The 19,817-nt window shown below is 35.6% G+C and overlaps 1 protein-coding gene and 1 long non-coding RNA gene across 2 annotated transcripts in view; one reads left to right on the forward strand and one right to left on the reverse strand.

The window, feature by feature from the left end:
• Positions 1 to 15,787, forward strand: part of tmem200a.L (transmembrane protein 200A L homeolog) — a 65,519-nt gene extending 49,732 nt beyond the window's left edge. Inside the window, exon 3 of the mRNA XM_018263176.2 lies at positions 13,085 to 15,787. Within this exon, the coding sequence (XP_018118665.1) occupies positions 13,101 to 14,567 (1,467 nt within the window). The 5' untranslated portion in view covers positions 13,085 to 13,100 and the 3' untranslated portion in view covers positions 14,568 to 15,787. The remainder of the gene's footprint in view (positions 1 to 13,084) is intronic.
• Positions 2,570 to 18,565, reverse strand: LOC121393700. Its single transcript, XR_005961271.1, has 2 exons — positions 18,453 to 18,565; positions 2,570 to 3,024 (listed from the first exon to the last, which is right to left on the reverse strand). It is a non-coding gene; the product is annotated as an uncharacterized LOC121393700 (long non-coding RNA).
• Between the last annotated feature and the right edge of the window lie 1,252 nt (positions 18,566 to 19,817).

Consider the following 19,817-nt stretch of genomic DNA (forward strand, 5'->3'; position numbering starts at 1 on the left):
TAATTAAACAAATTTATGCTTTCAAAGTTGGCTACAAGGGGTCACCATCTTGTAACTTTGTTAAACATCTTTGCAAGACTAAGACTGTGCACATGCTCAGTGTGGTCTGGGCTGCTTAGGGATTGTCATAAACAAAGCTGCTTGAGTTCTGCATGGCTGGGAAGTAAGGCGGGGGCTCCCCCCATAGGCGGAGGGTGATTTTTTAATTTGGGTAGGCTAATGTCACATGAACAGTTTCTTCCACAGTGATTTCCATTGGCAGAAAAATGTCTCATTAACAAAAAAAACACAGTAGCTGCCTTTTTACTGAAGTTTCAAAGTAATACATATAATCATAGATGAGTTTGAAAACAGACATGCGTCCAACCTTAAATTAAAGGGGCAGATTTATTAAGGGTCGAATTTCGAGGGTTAAAAAACCCTCAAATTCGACCATCAATATCGAATTCGAAGGATTTTAGCGCAAAACGTTCGGTCGAGCGATCGAATAAAAATTGTTTGATCGAACGATAATATCCTTCTAAACTAACTTAGAAAAGTGCTGGGGAAGGTCCCCAAAGGCTAACATTGAACTTCGGTAGGTTTAAAGTGGCGAAGTATGAAGTCTACGTTTTTTTTAAAGAGACAGTACTTCGATTAACGAATGGTCGAACGATTTTTACTTCGAATCGTTTCGAATTTGACCAATTTGATGGTCGAAGTACCCAAAAAAAACCCTTCGAAATTCGAATATTTTTGCATTGGAATTATTTACTCGAGCTTAGTAAATCTGCCCTGATCTGCTAATTTGAACAAGGAAGGTAAAACAAACTGTAGCCCTATATAGCGAAAAAAATATAGCAGTAAATGAAGGGAGAATTTCACTGCATACAGTCAGGTTTCTTATAAAAACTGTACACATTTTTTAATTAAAGTATATTCGAGATAGGTTTCTTTTTCATTAAAGAAAGTAAAATGGGATTTTATTTTTTTGCATTTACATGCCCTTTAAAGGCAAATCACCTCTTTAAATCTTTTATTGTAAGTTATACTGTGCAAACAGTTTAGGGCATGTACAAAGTCAATATAATAGAAGGTAAGTCAATATAATAGAAGGTATGTAATACTCTATTGACATGTTGGTGTGCTTGCCTCTATTCCATTGTATGTGGACTTTTCCACAGTGTATTGGGCAGTGAGAGGCTTATAGCACCCTACAACACCTGCAGCAAGTTTTTTTTTTAATCCATAGAGAGTAAAACATTTAACTATGGTTATTAAATGTCCTCATTTGCTAGAGATGACCCTTACTTCTAAGGATGATCCTTAGGAGATCTGTCCCTGTGCAGAAATATTGTATTTATTTCACAGATGCAGCTGGTGCATATCCTAAAGACAAGTAGCAGATGGGGACCTCACATAATGATGGTGGTGGGAACATTCATGGTATATGCAGGAAAGTTAGATTGAAAAAAGCCAAACTTCACATCAAGTTCAACCTTTTAAGTCTATATATAACTTGCTTAACTGGTAGTTGATCAAGAGGAAGACAAAACACTGAAGCCTCTTCACTTTGCCTCAAAGGAAGAAAAAATTCCTTCCTGACTCCAAGATTACAATTAAACCAATCCTTGGAATCCCTCACTTGCTAAAAAGCTATCCAACCCCTTTTATTGAAGAGGCTTTAGTGCAGTCTACACATCAAGGTTCAGAGCAGGGGAAGAATTCTAAAAGCAGGAAGGAGTTTGCTGCTGCATTTATTGGGGATGCCTGATTTCTCTAGCTCTGTTTAGAGGGCACATAAAAGCTGAGACTCACTTCCCCATCTTCCATCCTGACTGAATTTAGTGGGAATGGACAGTACATCAGTGTCTGCCCCCTCCCTTGCTATTCTCTTCACTATTGATTCTGACTATTAAATTAATGTAGCAGAAGCTGATTATCATACCTGTGATGAAACATGAAGGACATTGTGGGAGTATTGGCTGGAACAGAGTTAACTTTTACTGCACTGTTTCAAAAGTCAGAACCAGCAAAGAGAGCTACAGCTTTAGATTGCCAGTAGATTTACAAACAACTTAAAAACACTGACAAATTGTAATAAATATGTATTAGTAAGTCTTGATGTGTTGAAATCTAACTAAATGCAATATCTAGAATATCTATGAAGCAATACATACATTGTATAAGAATTTACCCCCTTGGACTTTTTATCTTGGGCATTATTTTTTAGGCACGGCCACAAAGGGATCTTTTATCCGGATCACTAGGGACTGGGCAGGTGGCAGATTTCGCCCGCTGTCAAAGTCTCTGCACACCCCTGTGCTCAGAATGTAGGTAGGATGGATGGGTATATGTGCAATTGTGAGGGAGGCGGGGACTGTGGGAGATGCCAGCCTCTGGGCACCCACAATACAAATCCAGCCCTGGTTTTAGGTGCACTTTCCCAAGTGTGGTCTTGACGTGTTGAAACTAAATAGACAATGCAACATCTGTCTGTCAATATCAATGCAGAAATACATACAGTTTAAAAGCATTTGCCCCATGGACTTTTCTTTTTGGTGTCACAACAACACTGAATTAAAATTTGTTTAATTGTGAAGCATTTAATTTGATTTATACAACATACAGTACATACCACTTATTAGTTGAAATTAAAAAAAAATTAAAATATTTTTTTACTGTGACACAAATTTGATTTTAAGTAAACACCCCTCCCCACAGACATCTGTTTTTGTAATCATTTACCCTCCATGAGGTCAATATGTGGTCAAATCAGTTGTGAGTCTGTTATTTGTTCCCTTCTTCTTGACAACATTGCTTAAGCCATGAAAGGCTGCATGTGGGCTTTTAGTAAACAGCAATTGTCATGTCATGCCACAGATTCCCAGTTGGATTAAGGTCTGTGCTTTGTCTTAGCCATTAAGAAATAGGTTCTTGCCTGTGGTTTAGAGTTATTATTCTGCTGGAAGGTGACTCTTCATCCCAGTCTCAGGTTTCTTGCAGATGGAAACATGCTTTCTTTTAGAATTGCCTTATATCTGCCTGTGCATTGTTGAAAAAATACAGTCTTATTTAAAATAAAAAAGGCAAGAATTAAACATTGCCTGTTGCACTTGCATTTGTATATGGCCCCCTATATTTTCAGGTTTTATCTTGTAACCTGAAATATGGATTAAATCACTACATCTCTCCAAAGCAAAAAAGAAAAATGATGATAAGTAAATCCTATGATAAAGGTTTAATAAACTGTATAATGAAGAAACAAATCATCAGGAATTTGAGCACTACAATTTTTTACTCTTGCAATAAAATACAAACCTAGATTGAATTCAGCATTGTGCATGTCTATGCATTTAAGCCAGTAATGATGTTATCCAGCAATGTAAGATATCTGAATGGAAAAAAACTGCTTAGCATAAGTAAAACTGATTTTCTTTTGCTACACTGTAACATTGTATAAAATTCATTTGAGGCAACATACAGTATGTGTATTGTATATTATACTTTTCAGCAGTTAACTGCACTTGGGACTTTTAAAAGAAAAAAAAGCATATTGTATAAATGCATTAGATTTAAGGTCAAATGTGGATTAATGAATTGCGGAAAGATTAACATCTGCTGGGCACAGATTAATCATGTGTTGTTTAATACTTACCATTTTTTTGACCTTAGCTGTGCTGATAAAGCCAGGCATCAGTGCAGATGATACATTTTATAAACATTAGACGGGTGCATAAATGATTTTTAGATTCAGATGTAAAACATGGTAAAAATAAATGTCTTTAATTCTTTTCTTTAATTAAGGGCCTGTTTGTTTTGTGTTTTGTTTTTTTCATAAAGATATTTTAACATCATCTTTCTATTTAGTCACAGATGGTTCAGTTTCATTACCTTTCACCAATTATATGTTATACTTTGGTCAAATACAGTATATAATTGGTTCCTAATGTTTCATTTAAAAAAAACAAACAAAAAAAACTGTTTCTAGAGTAATACAGATTGTTCTGAGTCTCTCTATTTTGTGTTTTCTTTTTCCCTACAGCTAAGCTTTGGTTAACTTGTTTTTTTTCTCTTTGTGGCTGCTTGCTTATTCTCTCCATGTAATCAATCCTTTGCTGCCCCTCCACCCCCATATTTTGTTTTCTGTAATATATATGTGCCCTTCCCTCTGACCTTCTTATTCTTAATACCAGGGAACAGAGGGATCATGAGGTCTCTCTCATCTTTCTCATCTATTTTTCATCTAAATGTCACTTCACTATCTCTGCAATATCTGAACCCTCCTGGGCCATTGCCATCTTCTCTCCCTGGTGTCCCCAATGAGCCAAGCTGTTTTTTAGTCCATGAGCCCTCCATGCCCCAGTAACATTTTTAGATAGCCGGGAGACATTGGGCATAGACCCAGAATGACACAGAGTACACCATTATCTTGTAATACACAGAGACCACGCGCACACTCAGGCCCTTCGTTAGATGACGCTGGTGCCCAAGACCTGAGGGAGACGGCACTCCCAAATCGAACACTGTAAGAAAAAGAGGCCTGGCACACGGAGCAAGTTAAACCGGGGTCCTACCCCTGGTGTGTTTATTGCATCAACAACGTTGTTGATGCAATAAACACACCAGGGGTAGGACCCCGGTTTAACTTGCTCCGTGTGCCAGGCCTCTTTTTCTTACACCATTATCTTCACACTCCATGGGTAACTGTCTGCTTTCTATTTACTGGGTGTCTTTCTGGCAGTCACTTCCTTTTCTTATAGGTGCTTTATTCATATCTTATGATAAGCCTTCACTGTGAGTGTAACACCAGGTAAATGCTATAAACAAGCTTTAGATGCTGGGTTGTGTGGCCCCTTGAACTCCTTAACCCACATGTCTGATTGATAAGCAAGCCAGTAGTGATGGGCGACCAGGCATGGATTCTCTGCAAATTTCCACTTTTTGCCGACAGCAAATGTTTTCTCAAAACTGCATAGAAAATTTGCAGGCAAAAAATCCACCATGACAAAAAAAAATTGGCACGTGTCAAAATTGTTCAGAGGCCCTTTGACCTTACTGCATTTGGACAAAATAGATGTGCGTATAAAAGTTGGTTTGCGAATTTTCACCCATCACTATATTATAGGCACCATTCCAGGGTAAGCTTACATTTCAGACACTACACCCACTCCCTCTAAATAAAGTCAAAATCAGGCAATACTGTATTTAGAGCATGGTGCAGCTTTCTGCGCTTTATTGTAGGAGTGCAAAGAGCTACACTTTAAAGGAGAACTAAACCCTAAAAATGAATATGTCTAAAAATGCCATATTTTATATACTTCTTGCACCAGCCTCAAGTTTCAGCTTCTCAATAGCAGCAATGATCCAGGACTTCAAACTTGTCACAGGGGGTCACCATTCTGAAAAGTGTCTGTGACACTCACATGATCAGTGGGCTCTGCGCAGCTGTTGAGAAGCTAAGCTTAGGGGTTGTCGCAAATTATTAAGCAGAAAATGAGGTTTGTCTGTAATATAAGGTGATACTACAAGGCTGATTATTAAATTCTGATGCTAATTGCACTGGTTTCTGTACTGTCATGTAGTAATTATCTGTATTAATTACTAATCAGTAGTGTTGGTTGAATTTATTTGCCAGGCATGGATTTGCAATTTGTCGGTGAAAATTTTTGTTGCAACAAAAAAATGTTGCCATCTATTGACTTTAATGCAAGAAGTTGAAAGTGTAAAAATTGTCGAGCACATAAAAATTGTCACTCGTCAAAATTATTTTGACGCCCATTGACTTCAATGTGTTCACAGTTTCACAAATTTTTTTGAAGTTTCCCTGAAGTTTTTGGCGAAGCAAAACAGGACAGATTTGCCCATCTACTAATCAGCCTTCTATTGTGACATTTATATTCTATGTGTACTGTATATTGTGAGTGGGTCCCTAAGCTCAGTAAGTGACAGCAGCACAGAGCATGTGCAGTGAATCAGCAGAAAAGAAGATGGGGAGCTACTCCAGAGGCACAAATCTTCCCTGCTAAAGGGATGTGGTTGCATTGGGCTGATACAGAAGACCAAAACATAATGTACAACATTTCTAACTACTACTTTGGTTAAGCATTAGTTCTCCTTTAATGCACAACTGATGGAGCATGGTAAAGTGTAATAGGGTACTTTGCACCTTGTTTTGCTTTTTGCATGTTCCCCTAGATTAGTAAATTAGGTTAATAATGCATTAAATCTGTCAGCATAATGCTGAATTCTATTTTCTAAAATATTAGAAAATAGATATATAATTTGTTTGAATTATGTTATACTTTGTATTCTATTAATCTTTCGTTGTAGTCCTTAATTAACTTGCAAGGATTTAGTAAAAGACTACTTTCATAGAAGGCTTCGGTTTTGTTAGCTGTCTGTTAATTTATAAAGACAAGTAACCTATATTTAGACTTTTAAATGCAAATTACATATGGTATGCATTTGTTTACAATTACTTGTTCTATTAAGTACCGGTATGGGATACGTTATCTGGAAATTCATTATCCAGATAGATCCAAATTATAGGATCTCTCGTAGACAACATTTTAACCAAATAATTATTTTTTTTTAAAATGACTTCCTTTTTCCGCTTTAATAATAAAACAATACCTTGTACTTGATGCAAACTAAGATATAATTAATCCTTATTGGCAGCAAAACCAGTCTATTGGGTTTATTTAATGTTTATATGATTTTCAATTAGACTTAAGGCATGAAGATCCAAATTACAGAAAGATCCATTATACGGAAAACCCCAAGTCCTGGGCATTCTGGATAACAGTTCCCATACCAGTACAGTATTATGCTTTTGTTTTGATTGCTTGAAAAGTATTACCAACAAATTGCATTTGGAGTTTTATTCTCTAGAGGATGCACATTTTTGCAGAGCTTTTATTGAGCACGGCATATTGATGTTGTAAACAGTACATGCATTTATTTAAGCATTTCTGTTTTATAGACCCTGTAATATGAGCAAAAACTGTTTCAACAGATTGACTAGAATATTTAGCTGGAGTACTTTTGCAGCATCAAAATCTCACAGAGTAATGTAATAAAAGGTAAAAAGTTTGGAATGTTCTAGTAACCCATAACAACTCATTAATGCTTACAAATTAGTAAGTGCTTAGTGCTGATTGCTTGCTATGGTTTACTAAACACATAGCAAATGTTGCACCTTTTATCATATAACCCTGTTTACAGTGTCGGACTGGCCCACAGGGATACCAGGAAAACTCCAGGTGGGCCAAGGTGTCAGTGGGCCCTCCTGCTTCTAAACATTTGGCCTATTTCATGGTCATTATCAATTTCTATGAGAACAAAGAGGATAAATAGATGGATTAATAGATTATAATATGTAAAGAAAAGAGACTAGGAGAAAAGAGGTTGAGCGAGGAGAGGAAAAATAATATTACTGAGAGTGGGCCCCTGGTCTAAGGTCTTTGGGTGGGCCCCTGGTGTCCCAGTCCGACACTGTGTGGGGGCCCCCAAGGTAACAGTCCCAGTGGGCCCAGGACCCCCAGTCCGACACTGCCTGTTTATACAGGTATGGAATTAGTTATCCGGAAACCTGTTATACAAAAAAGTTTTTAAAATTACAGGATTCCATTTTATCTAAATAATCCAAATTTTTTAAAATGATTTCCTTTGTTTCTCTTATAAACAAAACAGTACCTTGTACTTGATCTAAATTAAGATATAATTAATCCATATTGGAAGCAAAACCAGCCTATTGGATTTATTATACCCTGAAGCTGCTAAAAGTCAGAAAATCCACCATCTCAAACTCGCCGTGGTCATGTACAAGTCAATGGCAGATGTCCCTTTTACAATTTGAAGATATTGTGGTTTGTGCTGAGTTTCATCTGATAATAATACATTTCAGGGGTTTCAGGTGTGTTAACCCAAAAAAATCAGGCAATTTGGGCATCCAAAAAATTCATACAATTTTAGTTTTCGCTTGAGTTTTTTCCTGTCCTGACTTTTTAAAGTTATTTTATTGATAAATAAGATAAAATCGTGGATGGGAGTTTGGTTGAGCTTGGTTTCATAAAAATATGAGATAAATTCGAGTTTTAGTAAATAACCCCCTAAGTGTAAGGCTCATGCCATACATGGTACTTTTCAGGGGAATGAAAAGAGCACAATATTATATCCTGTGGCTTCCACTAACTTCCCAAAAATAGATAATTTCAGGCACTATCAGTCATTACCCATTCAAGTCAATGGTAACTGCAGGAGTGATTTGTAATGCTACAGTTTGAAAATAGCTAGGCTGAAAAGCTCTATGTATGCTTCCAGACAAAGAAACATTGCATTGCTTTGGTTGGCAAGATAAATATTGTCTTTTGCCCCTCATATTTTCTTGAATCGTGTCCTTTTTGTATTCAACATCTCCTGATCCCCATGGCGTAATATAATGACTGGTATGATACAATAATAACTACTGCTTCAAATAGTTATGTTATCAAAATAACAACAGAAGTGAAGGTTACTATTTGATGGCCAGATACTGATTTTTAGCATCTTTGGGGTACAATAAATCTCTAAAAAAAAATTTTTTTTCCCTGTAAAAAGTTTTAGACAAAATCAAGGCTTCTCTAACTAATGTAGAAAAATTAGTTTGATTGAAGTCCAAAATAAAGAATCTTTTGCTCTTCAGAAACACTGGTTAGCAAAGTCAATTAATGATTTTATTGAAAATCCTGACTTAATGAGAATTGATCTAATTTCTCAAAAACTAAAGTGGCAGTAACCCATAGCAACAACAGCTTTTAAACAACAGATGACCAGTAAATAATACCTGCTGATTGGTTGCTATGGGTTACTGCCCATGGTCAAACGTAGTGCCTTCTATTACATAACCCCCTATACCGTTTAAAGTATCTCTTTACAGCAGCATTATGTTGCCGCTTTGTGGCAACATAATGAGAATCAATCCAACGTTTCAGTTTGATCAGATGAATAGCAATCAGAGTCAATATTTATCATTGTCCGAACCTTTAGGATCAGTTTTTCTAAACCAGCCAAAAAGTGGTTGGTGTGGGATGTTCGAATTTTAAATTTTGTTTACCCAGTCAAGTCAATAAATAGCAGCTATCGATCAATATTTACATTTATTTACTTCTTTCCTGGTACATTGATCTGAATTAGATTAATAAAAGAACAATTCAATTCAAAAGAACTGATTCAATTGATTTATTTTAACAATACCAAAAACTGGAATCTATCAATTCATAAGGATCTTTAGTGAATCTGGACAATAGTGGGATTATTTTGACTTTCATGTATGGTTACCTAATCGTGAGAAATTTGGGATTCTTCTAAATAATTCATATGAAAGGAATGCACTGATTAAATGGGGAGGTCTATTTATTAATATTTGGATTTGTGTAGTTTTTGAGTTTTTTTCTACTTAAATAAATGCACAATTACAAAACACAAATGTTACCTTATTTAATCAAAAATGTTAATATTTAAAACTTGGAATGAATAGTATTGTGGAAAATGGTTCGAATTTGTGTTTCACTTTGAAAAGCTCAATTTAAATACATACAGCTTCTACATGACCTTGCACACTTTCAGGGGCTGAATTTTTGGATTTTTACATATTTTTGTTTTACTTAATAAATATAAAAACAATGTTTTCTAAACCATTATTCATATTCATGATTTCTAGCACAAAAAAAATCCGATAAGGTCTGAAAACAATCATTTTACAATCTGTGTAATCTAGCATTCTGAATTTATTCGACATGCCCTTTATTTTGAAAGTGATTTTCTAGCCTTATTTTTATCTGTTTTGTGAAGATGAAAAGTGGAATATTTGTTGACAATGTTATAAAATATATGGCGCGCCAAGGTTAAATTTAGCTGTGACATTTTAAAGGTCATTCATGGAAAGTTATGGGAGCTAACATGGAAGTAAATGCAGTAGCAACAGAAGAGCAGCGGAATATTTGATGGAATAGAGGTTCAAGGGATGAATATTGTTCAAATAAACAAAATAGAAAGTGATTAGTGACTGAATTGTGATACTGCTTTGTAGCTTTTGAGATGAGGGCAAATCTTTTGAAATAGAAACAAGTATGTGGGGTAAACAAGACCAAGTCAAAGATATTTCTTTTAACTTTTATTAGGCTAGCATTATCATGTCATTGAACATTTTAAATAATAATAATAATGGTTCAAACTATATATGCACTTCTAATATTTATTACACACATATTTCTTAGCTAACACTACAACTTAACTCCCTGTGACACTTTGCATCATGTGAAATGAAATCTCAAAACCCTTTTTAGTATTATATACATTAAAGCATGATTAAGACGGTTCCATAACAAAGCTTTCCTGAGAAATAGGACCGGCACAATGTGACTAATTCTTTGTAAAACATAAAATAAAATGTATACAGTTTTGCCTTTTATATCAACCTTTTCCTTAGCTGATTAGCAGCAAATCATTATCAATCCGTTTTTCAATAATAACATTGTACCTACATGGTACAGTACATAATTCTTTTTACTTGTTACACTTACTAGATTGACCTAAGGTGAACAGAGTGATGTATACAAACAGAAAATAATAGAGGCAGCCCCCTGTTAAATCTTACAGTTCACCACAGGACATTTAGAACAGCATGTCTAAAAGTACAAGAACAGCATCAGCTGCCATTGTATCATTCTCAGTTGGGGCTGAGACAATCCTGATGTGAAACATACTGTAGATTCTTATGAACGAAAACCATGTCTTGTATACACATTCCCTAATGATACATGATAAAGGCAGTGCCATGTCTAGGTTCCACCTGAGTAAGCCTGATTGGGAATCAACACATTCTGTCTGGGCTTACAAGAAGAATAGCTTTATTTGAAAGATATTGTTTTGGCAAGCTTTGTGTTTTAAATAGATTTATCTAAAAACTATCCATTATTTATTATAACTCTGCTCAAATCATACATATTTCCATGACATTTGTCAGTTGCAAAATTCAAGTCCAACAATCTCTATATGGGTGACAATGTCCCAAGAATTAATTATATTGCCATCACCATGCTGAAATGAGTTATTGGGAATGGCAGTCAATCCTGTAGGCAACATTTTCATGCAGTGCTTCAAAGGGTTGTTCACCTTTAAATTAACTTTTAGTATGATGTAGAGAGTGATACTCTGAGACAATTTGAAATTTGTTTTCATTTTTAATTTGTGGTTTTTTAATTATTTAGCTTTTTATTCAACAGCTCTCCAGTTTTCAGTTTCAGCAATTAAGTTGCTAGGGTTCAGATTACTAGCAATCATGCATGAGTGTAAGGTATTGCTGGGATTCAAGCCAGGGACCTTTGGGTTTCTGGCTCAATACCTTAACCATTTGGCCAGGTGAGCAGCCTGTAGGGTTGCTCGCTATGTGTAACCTGGTCTCTCCAGTCCCAGTCCAGCTGCCGCCTGATTGGCCTCTCCAGCCCCAGCTCAGCTGCCGCCTGTTTGGCCTCTGCAGCCCCACCCAGCTGCTGCCTAGTTGCAATCAGCCAATCAGGGCTGACTCTTCCCTATTTAAGGGCAGCACTTAGAACACTCCTTGCCAGAGTACTGTGGCAGCGCCCCTAACTAGGTAGTTCTAGCGCTTGCCCCTTTTCCCTTATTATTCCTCCTTTCCTTGTCTGCCTGTCCTTGTCTTGTCTTGCTTTACCCTATCTTGTTCTTTCCCAGCCTTGACCTTGACCTGACCCTGCCTTGCTTGTTCCAGATTTCTGCTTCCTATTCCACCTTGTACCTTGCCCTGACTTCACCTTGTACTGACCTTGTCTTGCCTGTTCCTGATTCTTGCTTTCTGACCCTACCTTGTACCCTTCTCTCGCTATCCTTGGCTCCAGTCCTGTCTTGCTATCTGCTCCAGTCCTCTCTTGCTATGCTGCTCCAGTCCTCTCTTGCTATCCTGCTCCAGTCCTCTCTTGCTATCCACTCTAGTCTCCTTCCACTCCTGCCCCGTCCAGTCTGTTCCTGTTGAGTCGTCGCCCTCTTCTTCCTGCCCAGTCCAGTCCTGATCTTTGCCCTCTCCGCCCTGTTCTGCACCTGATCCAGACAGACTCTTCTCATCAACCTTCCCTTCAAGTGTTCCCTAGGCACATACAGCTCCTGTCTCAAGGACTCGCCCTTTCCCTTCAGTCTCCACAGTGCCCCCTACCTAATCCTTGACAATGAGAGGGCATGGGTAGAAAGATGAGTTTTAAAATGTAGCAATAACAATAGATTTGTAGAATTTTGTTTTTAGATGGGGGTCACTGACCCCAATTTGAAAGCTAGAAATACGCACAAGAAGGCAAATAATTAAACAAGTATAATAAAGAAAAAATGAAGACCAAATGAAAAATTGCTTCGAATTAGCCATTCTATAACATACTAAAAGTGAACCACCCCGTTAAGCATCATTTACTTAATACCTATGAGGAAAGTTAATACAATTTAGTAAAAATATTATTTCACAGTGTATTTTTTTTCAATTGAGCAATTATTCTTTAGCACATATATAATTAAACTGCAAATCTATTTAACAACCCATTCATCAGTGGAAAAAAAAGCTTTCTAGCTGGACAGAGTCCTTATTTTTGCTCCAAAAAAGTGCTACCTAAGCAGCTAAAAACTTGTGCTATAAACAATCACAATTTAAAGTCACATATAACAACTGTCTAATGAAGAATATGCGATATGCACATTTTTCTTATTCATTTTATTTAAAACCTATATTACATTTTTGCATCAATTCCAAATGGGATAACCATAGTCATTAATAAGAATATGGTTAAAAGTATTACACAATCATTGTTTGAGTATAACACATACTATAGTTTATAGTATGTGTATATTTTTATATATAAAATACAGTTTGTACTATAAATACTTTCCCAATGTAACCAGTTTATTGTAATTCTATAGTGGCATATGGTTAGGTCCATATAGTTGCTTTGACACTGGTAGTAAAAAAGTGCTTTATCTCTAGAATGGCATGCTAGTTTATGTCATGATTTTGCTATGATCTACATGTATTTTAGAATTTAACATTTTGTTTTCTTTAATTCTGCAGAACCTAAGTGAGAATTATGATAGCAACTGGAGGAGTTATAACTGGACTGGCAGCCTTAAAAAGGCAAGACTCTGCCAGATCTCAGCACCTGCTGTCACGACCTACTTCACCACCTCCAGATAAAAAACCAGTGAGACGGCGACCAAGAGCAGACGTAGTCATTGTGCGAGGAAAAATTCGTCTTTACTCTCCATCTGGCTTTTTTCTTATCCTGGGAGTGTTAATATCTGTAGCAGGAATAGCCATGGCAGTACTTGGATACTGGCCTCAGAAAGAGGCATTTTTAGCTTCTGAAGTTAGAGTTGAGGTTAACCGAACCAAAATTTTGGAAAAAGCTGGGGTTATGGTAAAATTCTTTGAACAACATCTACACTCAGAAAAGATGAAAATGTTAGGTCCGTTTACCATGGGGATTGGAATATTTATTTTTATCTGTGCCAATGCTATCCTTCATGAAAACCGGGACAAGGAAACTAAAGTTATTCATATGAGAGACATCTATTCAACTGTCATAGATATTCACAGTACAAGAATCAAGGAACAGAAGCATTTAAATGGCACATTTTCTGGCTTGCATGGAGAATCTGAATTCAGACATTCTGAAAATACATGTGCATCTAAATTGGCAGCAAATACAATTGCATCATTTTCTGGAATGAGTGACAGCTACAAAAGTTTCAGCTCTATGGGGGATGAGGAAAACCATCCTCGTGAAACCAAGACCTTTGCAAATTTGTTACCACCACTTCTCATGGAAGGCTCTGGTTCCGTTTTTGGAATTCCTTGTCATTCAAACAAATTAGGAGATGAGAAGTATAGTGGTTCCAAAAAATGTGAGACAAAGTCAATTGTATCTTCATCTATTAATGCCTTTACATTGCCTGTAATAAAACTGAATAACTGTGTCATTGATGAACCGGATATTGATAACATCACAGAAGACTCGGAAATTAATAGTAGCAGACCGAGGAACGTGTCAGTGGATTCATTATCTGTTCCTTCCCCAGATATTATCAGGCCTTTTAAACCTACCAATGCACCCCTAATAAGAAGCTATTCTATTATGGAACCACTGCCAAGTAACCATTCCCCCACACCTATACCAAGCACTGGACAGCTTTTATCTCCTGGAGCTGCTCGCAAGCCGTTTGGATCTAATACTTCTTTGCATATTTTATCCGCTCATTCAAAATCTTTAGACTTAGAAAGAGGTCATTCTACCTTAACTGTACAAGCTGAACAAAGAAAGCACCCCAGCTGGCCTAGACTTGACCGAAGCAATAGCAAAGGGTATATGAAGCTTGAAAACAAAGAGGACCCAATGGACAGGCTGATTGTGCCCCCAGCTCAATCTGCTAAAAAGGACTACACAAACAAGGAGAAACTCTTGATGATTTCACGGTCCCACAATAACTTAAGTTTTGAACATGATGAATTTTTGAGTAACAACCTTAAAAGAGGCACCTCCGAAACAAGATTTTAATATGAAATAAAATATGTTTATCATCATAAATTAGAAGTATTTTTCCTCTTGAGAATGTGTATATAATATTTTTTAACCAAAAGATATAAAGTGCAGATAACTGTATATCTGCAAGACTTTATTACTCTGTGGGTTGTGTAAGCCAAAGAAGCGTTCCCATGGAATCTTATTGCTTACTTACATCATTTTAATTGTCCTATATCTTGCCTACAGAAAATGTGTGGGTTATTTTATGTGCTGTATTTTATATATTTATAATGAAACTAGTAATAATATTGCCTATTAAGGTTTAACAGTGAAATTATTAGGCATTTGAAATCCACATGAAATATGATATATTTATGAAAGAAGTGAAACTAATTTTTAAACTGTATGAACTTACACCATGTGAAAATGTTTTCACTAAACAATCAACTGTGTTTTTTTTAATCAAAATATAATTTCAAAGATTTATATCTGGATATATAAAGATGTCAGGTAATTCTTTTGCATCTGAATAATTTACCTTTCATCCCTTTTTAATTTGATGACTTGTATAGGGCAATTGTAAACTTTTCCTTAAAGGGGACCTGTCACCCAGACTTAAAAAGCTGTATAATAAAAGTCCTTTTAAAATAAAACATGAAACCCATATTTTTTATTTTATTAAAACATCCAAGCCTGGTATAAACGTATTTAGAATTTCAGCCAATCATATATTGCCTTCCCCACATCTATTAATGAGGCACAGCAATCACTTTCACTTTAATTTCTACAACTCCTACACTCACTATATTCCCATTCCTTTCCCAATGTCTGTAATTGCGTAGCCTGTGCATGGGCACATGCATCAGGTCCTCCTTTCTTGTGCATACATGAGATTTTTGGATAATGCAAAGTTTGGCTTGATAACAGTTTACACATTCTTATATTGACTGACATAATAAACTGGGACTTGGGCATATTTATTAGGGTGACAGGTCCCACTTCATTTTCATGCAGTGTTCTTTTTTTTATTCTTTTGCAGGATTTTTTTAAACAAATGTTTTTTTAAGAGATAAAAAGCTTGTCTGGTTTTAGTTGGTAATTTTGTAATTTTTGAAAAAGACACTTATGAAAAATAATCCTACACACAGGGAAAAATGCAATTAGTGCAAGAAAACACAAGAGTTTTCTTTTATTTTACATCATTCAACCCTAGGGGGGTTATTTATCTCAATATTTTCTGAAAAAAACTGGGCTTATTTATTAACACACTTTCCTGAAAATTTTGTCTGCGTGAAAAAATCATATTTCCAAGATTTTTTCAGATTTTTCATCTGATTTTCACGATTTTTTTGGATTTTTCAAGCAAAAACTCTGCATTTTGCCTGAAAACTCTGAAAACTTCAGGGTATTGCCAAAAACCCACTGCACATCAAAAAATCATTGGGACTTCTCCCATTGACCTCGACAGGTCTGAGATGCTGGATTTTCAGATTCAGAGTTTTCCATCCTCGGTGTTTAATAAATTCCAAAAAAACTCGTGATTTTTTTATAAGTCCGATTTTATTAAAAAAATCACACATTTTTCGTGTTTTTTGCATTCAGAGTTTAGTAAATAACCCCCTAGGTATGGCATTTAATAAATCTGCCACAGACTTGCAGAATGACAACAGCTTCTCATCAGTAGTGTAACATAGGAAGGCCAGGCAAACATCAGCATGTGCAGTTCCTTCTTGGCTGTCCACTTAAAGCTTACACAAGCTAAGCAATCACAGCAGGCAGACTTTCATGTAGGGGACCACACAAGGGGGGGGGGCCATGGGCGGGATGCGGGCCACAGGCCGCCAGTTTGACAGTACTGATGTAGAGAGTAGTTTTCTGAGACAATTTGAAATTGGTTTTCATTTTTTATTTGTAGTTTTTTTGTTATTTAGCATTTTATTCTCCAGTTTTCCAGTTTGCAATTTCAGCAATTTGGTTGCTATGGTCCAAATTACCCTAGCAAACATGCTGTGATTTGAGAGAGACTGGAATATGAATAAGAGAGCGTCTAAATATTAAGATGAGTAATACAAAGTAGCAATAACAATAAAGTTGTAGCATTACAGCACATTTTTTTCATGGGTTCAGTGACCTGCATTTCAAAGCTGGAAAGAGTCAAAAGAAGAAAGCAAATAATTTAAAAACTATAAAAAAAATAAAAATGAAGACCAATTGAAAAGTTGCTATAGTTAGCTATTCTATAAGATACTAAAATGTAATGTAAAGATGAACCACCCCTTTAAAGCAGTGCAGTAAAGCATGTAAGAAACCCCATGGTAGTTACAATATTGCTTCTCATGTCACTTTCCAAGTTTACCAAATATTGACAAGATTTGTTCTACTTTTAGTGAATCTATTCTCTCAGAATTAACACAGCTGCAGTGTCAGAATACTGCTACAATTAAATTCCACTTCCACAAACCCAAGATCTATTGTTACTTTACTACAGATATGGGATCTGTTATCCAGAATGCTTAGGACCTGGGGTTTTCCAGATAAGGGATCTTTCTGTAATTTGGATTGTCATACCTTAATTCTACTAGAAAACTATATAAACATTAAATAAAGCCAATAGGCTGGTTTTCCAATAAGGATTAATCATATCTTAGTTTGGACCAAGTACAAGGTTCTGTTGTATTATTACAGATAAAAAAGGAAATCATTTTATAAAATTTGGATTATTTGGATAAAATGCAGTCTTTAGTAGATGGCCTTTCCGTAATTTGGAGCATTCTTTTTTTTATACCTCTTTTTGACTGAGACATCCAGTTTAATAGTAAGTTCAGATGGGCCATAAATCAATGTCCCTAAATAATAATGTGTACAGCAATGGCTATAGCCTTATAGCCCAACATGTGAATAAAATTAGAGTAAATACATGGCTTTCCTACAAATGGCTTCCAGAGTTTAGTGACATTCACATACTTTACAGTTAATTTATAGTTACATTAAACAGGTACAGCAAAGGTTTGACTGATCAAAGCATTGCATTTGCTGTCTACAGTATATTTAAATGCTGTCTTAAATGAAAAACACTGCTTTCCTGCTTTAAATTTCTACCTAGCATTTTTACTAAAAAGCACAAATGAATATACTATATACTGCAGAGAACTATAATAAGAAATGTTTTATGTTTTATAATCTAAAAACTCGATTGAATATTTCATTGAATACGTATATGTACAACAGGCGTATATTCAATCAGACATTAATCTAAAATATTTGTTAAACATGTATTATTTTTTTAAAAGATTATTATAAACTTAGAAACGATAACATATTTATAACCAATGGGTGGCTCTAAAATCTAAATATATTTAGTCAAACAGATATTATATTATATACTTAACTATTTTAGTCCTTTCCCCATCCATTTTTTCTTTCTACATTTAATACAAAACTTCATATTTCCATAAGCAATAAAACCTGTAATACAGCTGGTAGTTTTTTAGCTTGTTATGTAATGCTGAGATTTAGGATTGCTTGATACTAGCACCTTTTCTATATTTATTTACTGTAATTACATTCCCCTGCTGTTATTCTCTGTGGGGCTGTTCATGGTTCAAAGTGTTCCAATTGTAGGGAATTTACAGTGGCTCCATATTACTTTAGACACAATCACAATGGTTTCTTTTTTTTTTTTTTTTTGTCACAATTGACATAAACATGCTGAAGCATTTTAATGAAATCATACAACCGTTTTTGAGAATGTGCTCTTAAGACCTTGCAGAACTTATTATTATAGTCAGAGTCAGGCTAGTTAGTATTTGTGCCCAAGGACCACAATTTTGGGATTCCTTTCACTACCCTTTCCTGATTAGTCTGCATGGCTTCTCAAACCCACTCTCACACCACCCACTCTGCTCACTCTCTACTCACCTGCAATATCCACTGCCCTCTCCATCTTTTGTACCCAAAACATCTGGCTCTTCTATTCTGCCTTTTATGAAGTAAAATTTTCCGGGAAAACATGCCAGTGTGCCATGGAAGCTGTAGGTTTAAAAAAAGCATACACAATCTTCACTGCTTCCCTTTAGTAAATAAAATTTAAGGCTCCATTGAATACGAAGGCTTCTTTAATTTCAATGTTTTTTATTGGGCAATTTTTAAATTTTACAACACAGACTTTGCATAAAAGTCAATATATATATAATGTACATAGCCTTGTTTACTTAAATGCTTAATAACATATACGGCATTTTTACATAACATAGTTAAAGATACAGTATTTCTTGTATAAAGAAAGAAACTAGGCCTAGGTTTATATAAAGCAAATTGTCTCCTTGCAGGCCTTTTCGAACCATAAAAACTAAGAAGTCCAAGTAGAATATAATAATCAAAAATAAAACATTGTAATAGTCTTTAAGCTAAAGTATCATCTCAGAATACATTTTACTCTATTTCCGGTATCACCTTCTTTGTATCAATCCTTATATAAAGTATTCCAGAGAAATAAATTTAAGTTTTAAGTGAACCAGAGCTTTTTCTTATACTTATTTTGTGAATTACCCAAAGTGACATACAATACAAAAAAAAAAAAAAAGGACTACATCTACAACTAAACTACACTAAAACTACACTTAATTTGCTGTAACGAAGGCTTCTTTAGACAATAGATAATACATATATTGATTGCCTGAACACAGCAGAGCTAATAAAAAACATGCTGCAATAAAAATGGCCTGAATTTTAGGACATATCTGAGGAGATTTCTCAGTTATAAATGAAATTAAAACCCCTAAAAGTTATGTTTCACAGTCCTCTAAAGCACTGCAATAGCACAGGGCACAGACCTTAGATCACAGTGAGAGGTAGTGCACATGTAAAGTGCCCACAAAGACATAGAACAATGGCCTTGCTGGAAGATGACAGATGGTATTGGGTAAAAGGACCCCTTACTTGGCAGGTTTTTACCCTTATGGGGTTATGTAATAAAAGGCAATAAGTTAGCACAAGTGCAATAACCCCTAGCAAGCAATCAGCGGAAAGCATTTAAATCTTATTGGTTGCTATGGGTTACTGCATCTCAGCAAACTAGTGCCTTTTATTAAATATGCAGAAAAGGCTAGGACTACTAATTAGGACTACTGCTGCCCTTCAAATGACAAATATTATATTTTTATGTTTGGGTTCATTAAAGTCGTGCCTATGTCCATTAGTTGAGCATTTTTACAATCTGTTTTACTATGACTTATTTGCATCTTGCCAGAGTGAAGATTACATTGCTACCCCCACCCTACACAC

Source organism: Xenopus laevis, chromosome 5L (genome assembly GCF_017654675.1).
Source record: "Xenopus laevis strain J_2021 chromosome 5L, Xenopus_laevis_v10.1, whole genome shotgun sequence".
Lineage (NCBI taxonomy): Eukaryota > Metazoa > Chordata > Amphibia > Anura > Pipidae > Xenopus > Xenopus laevis.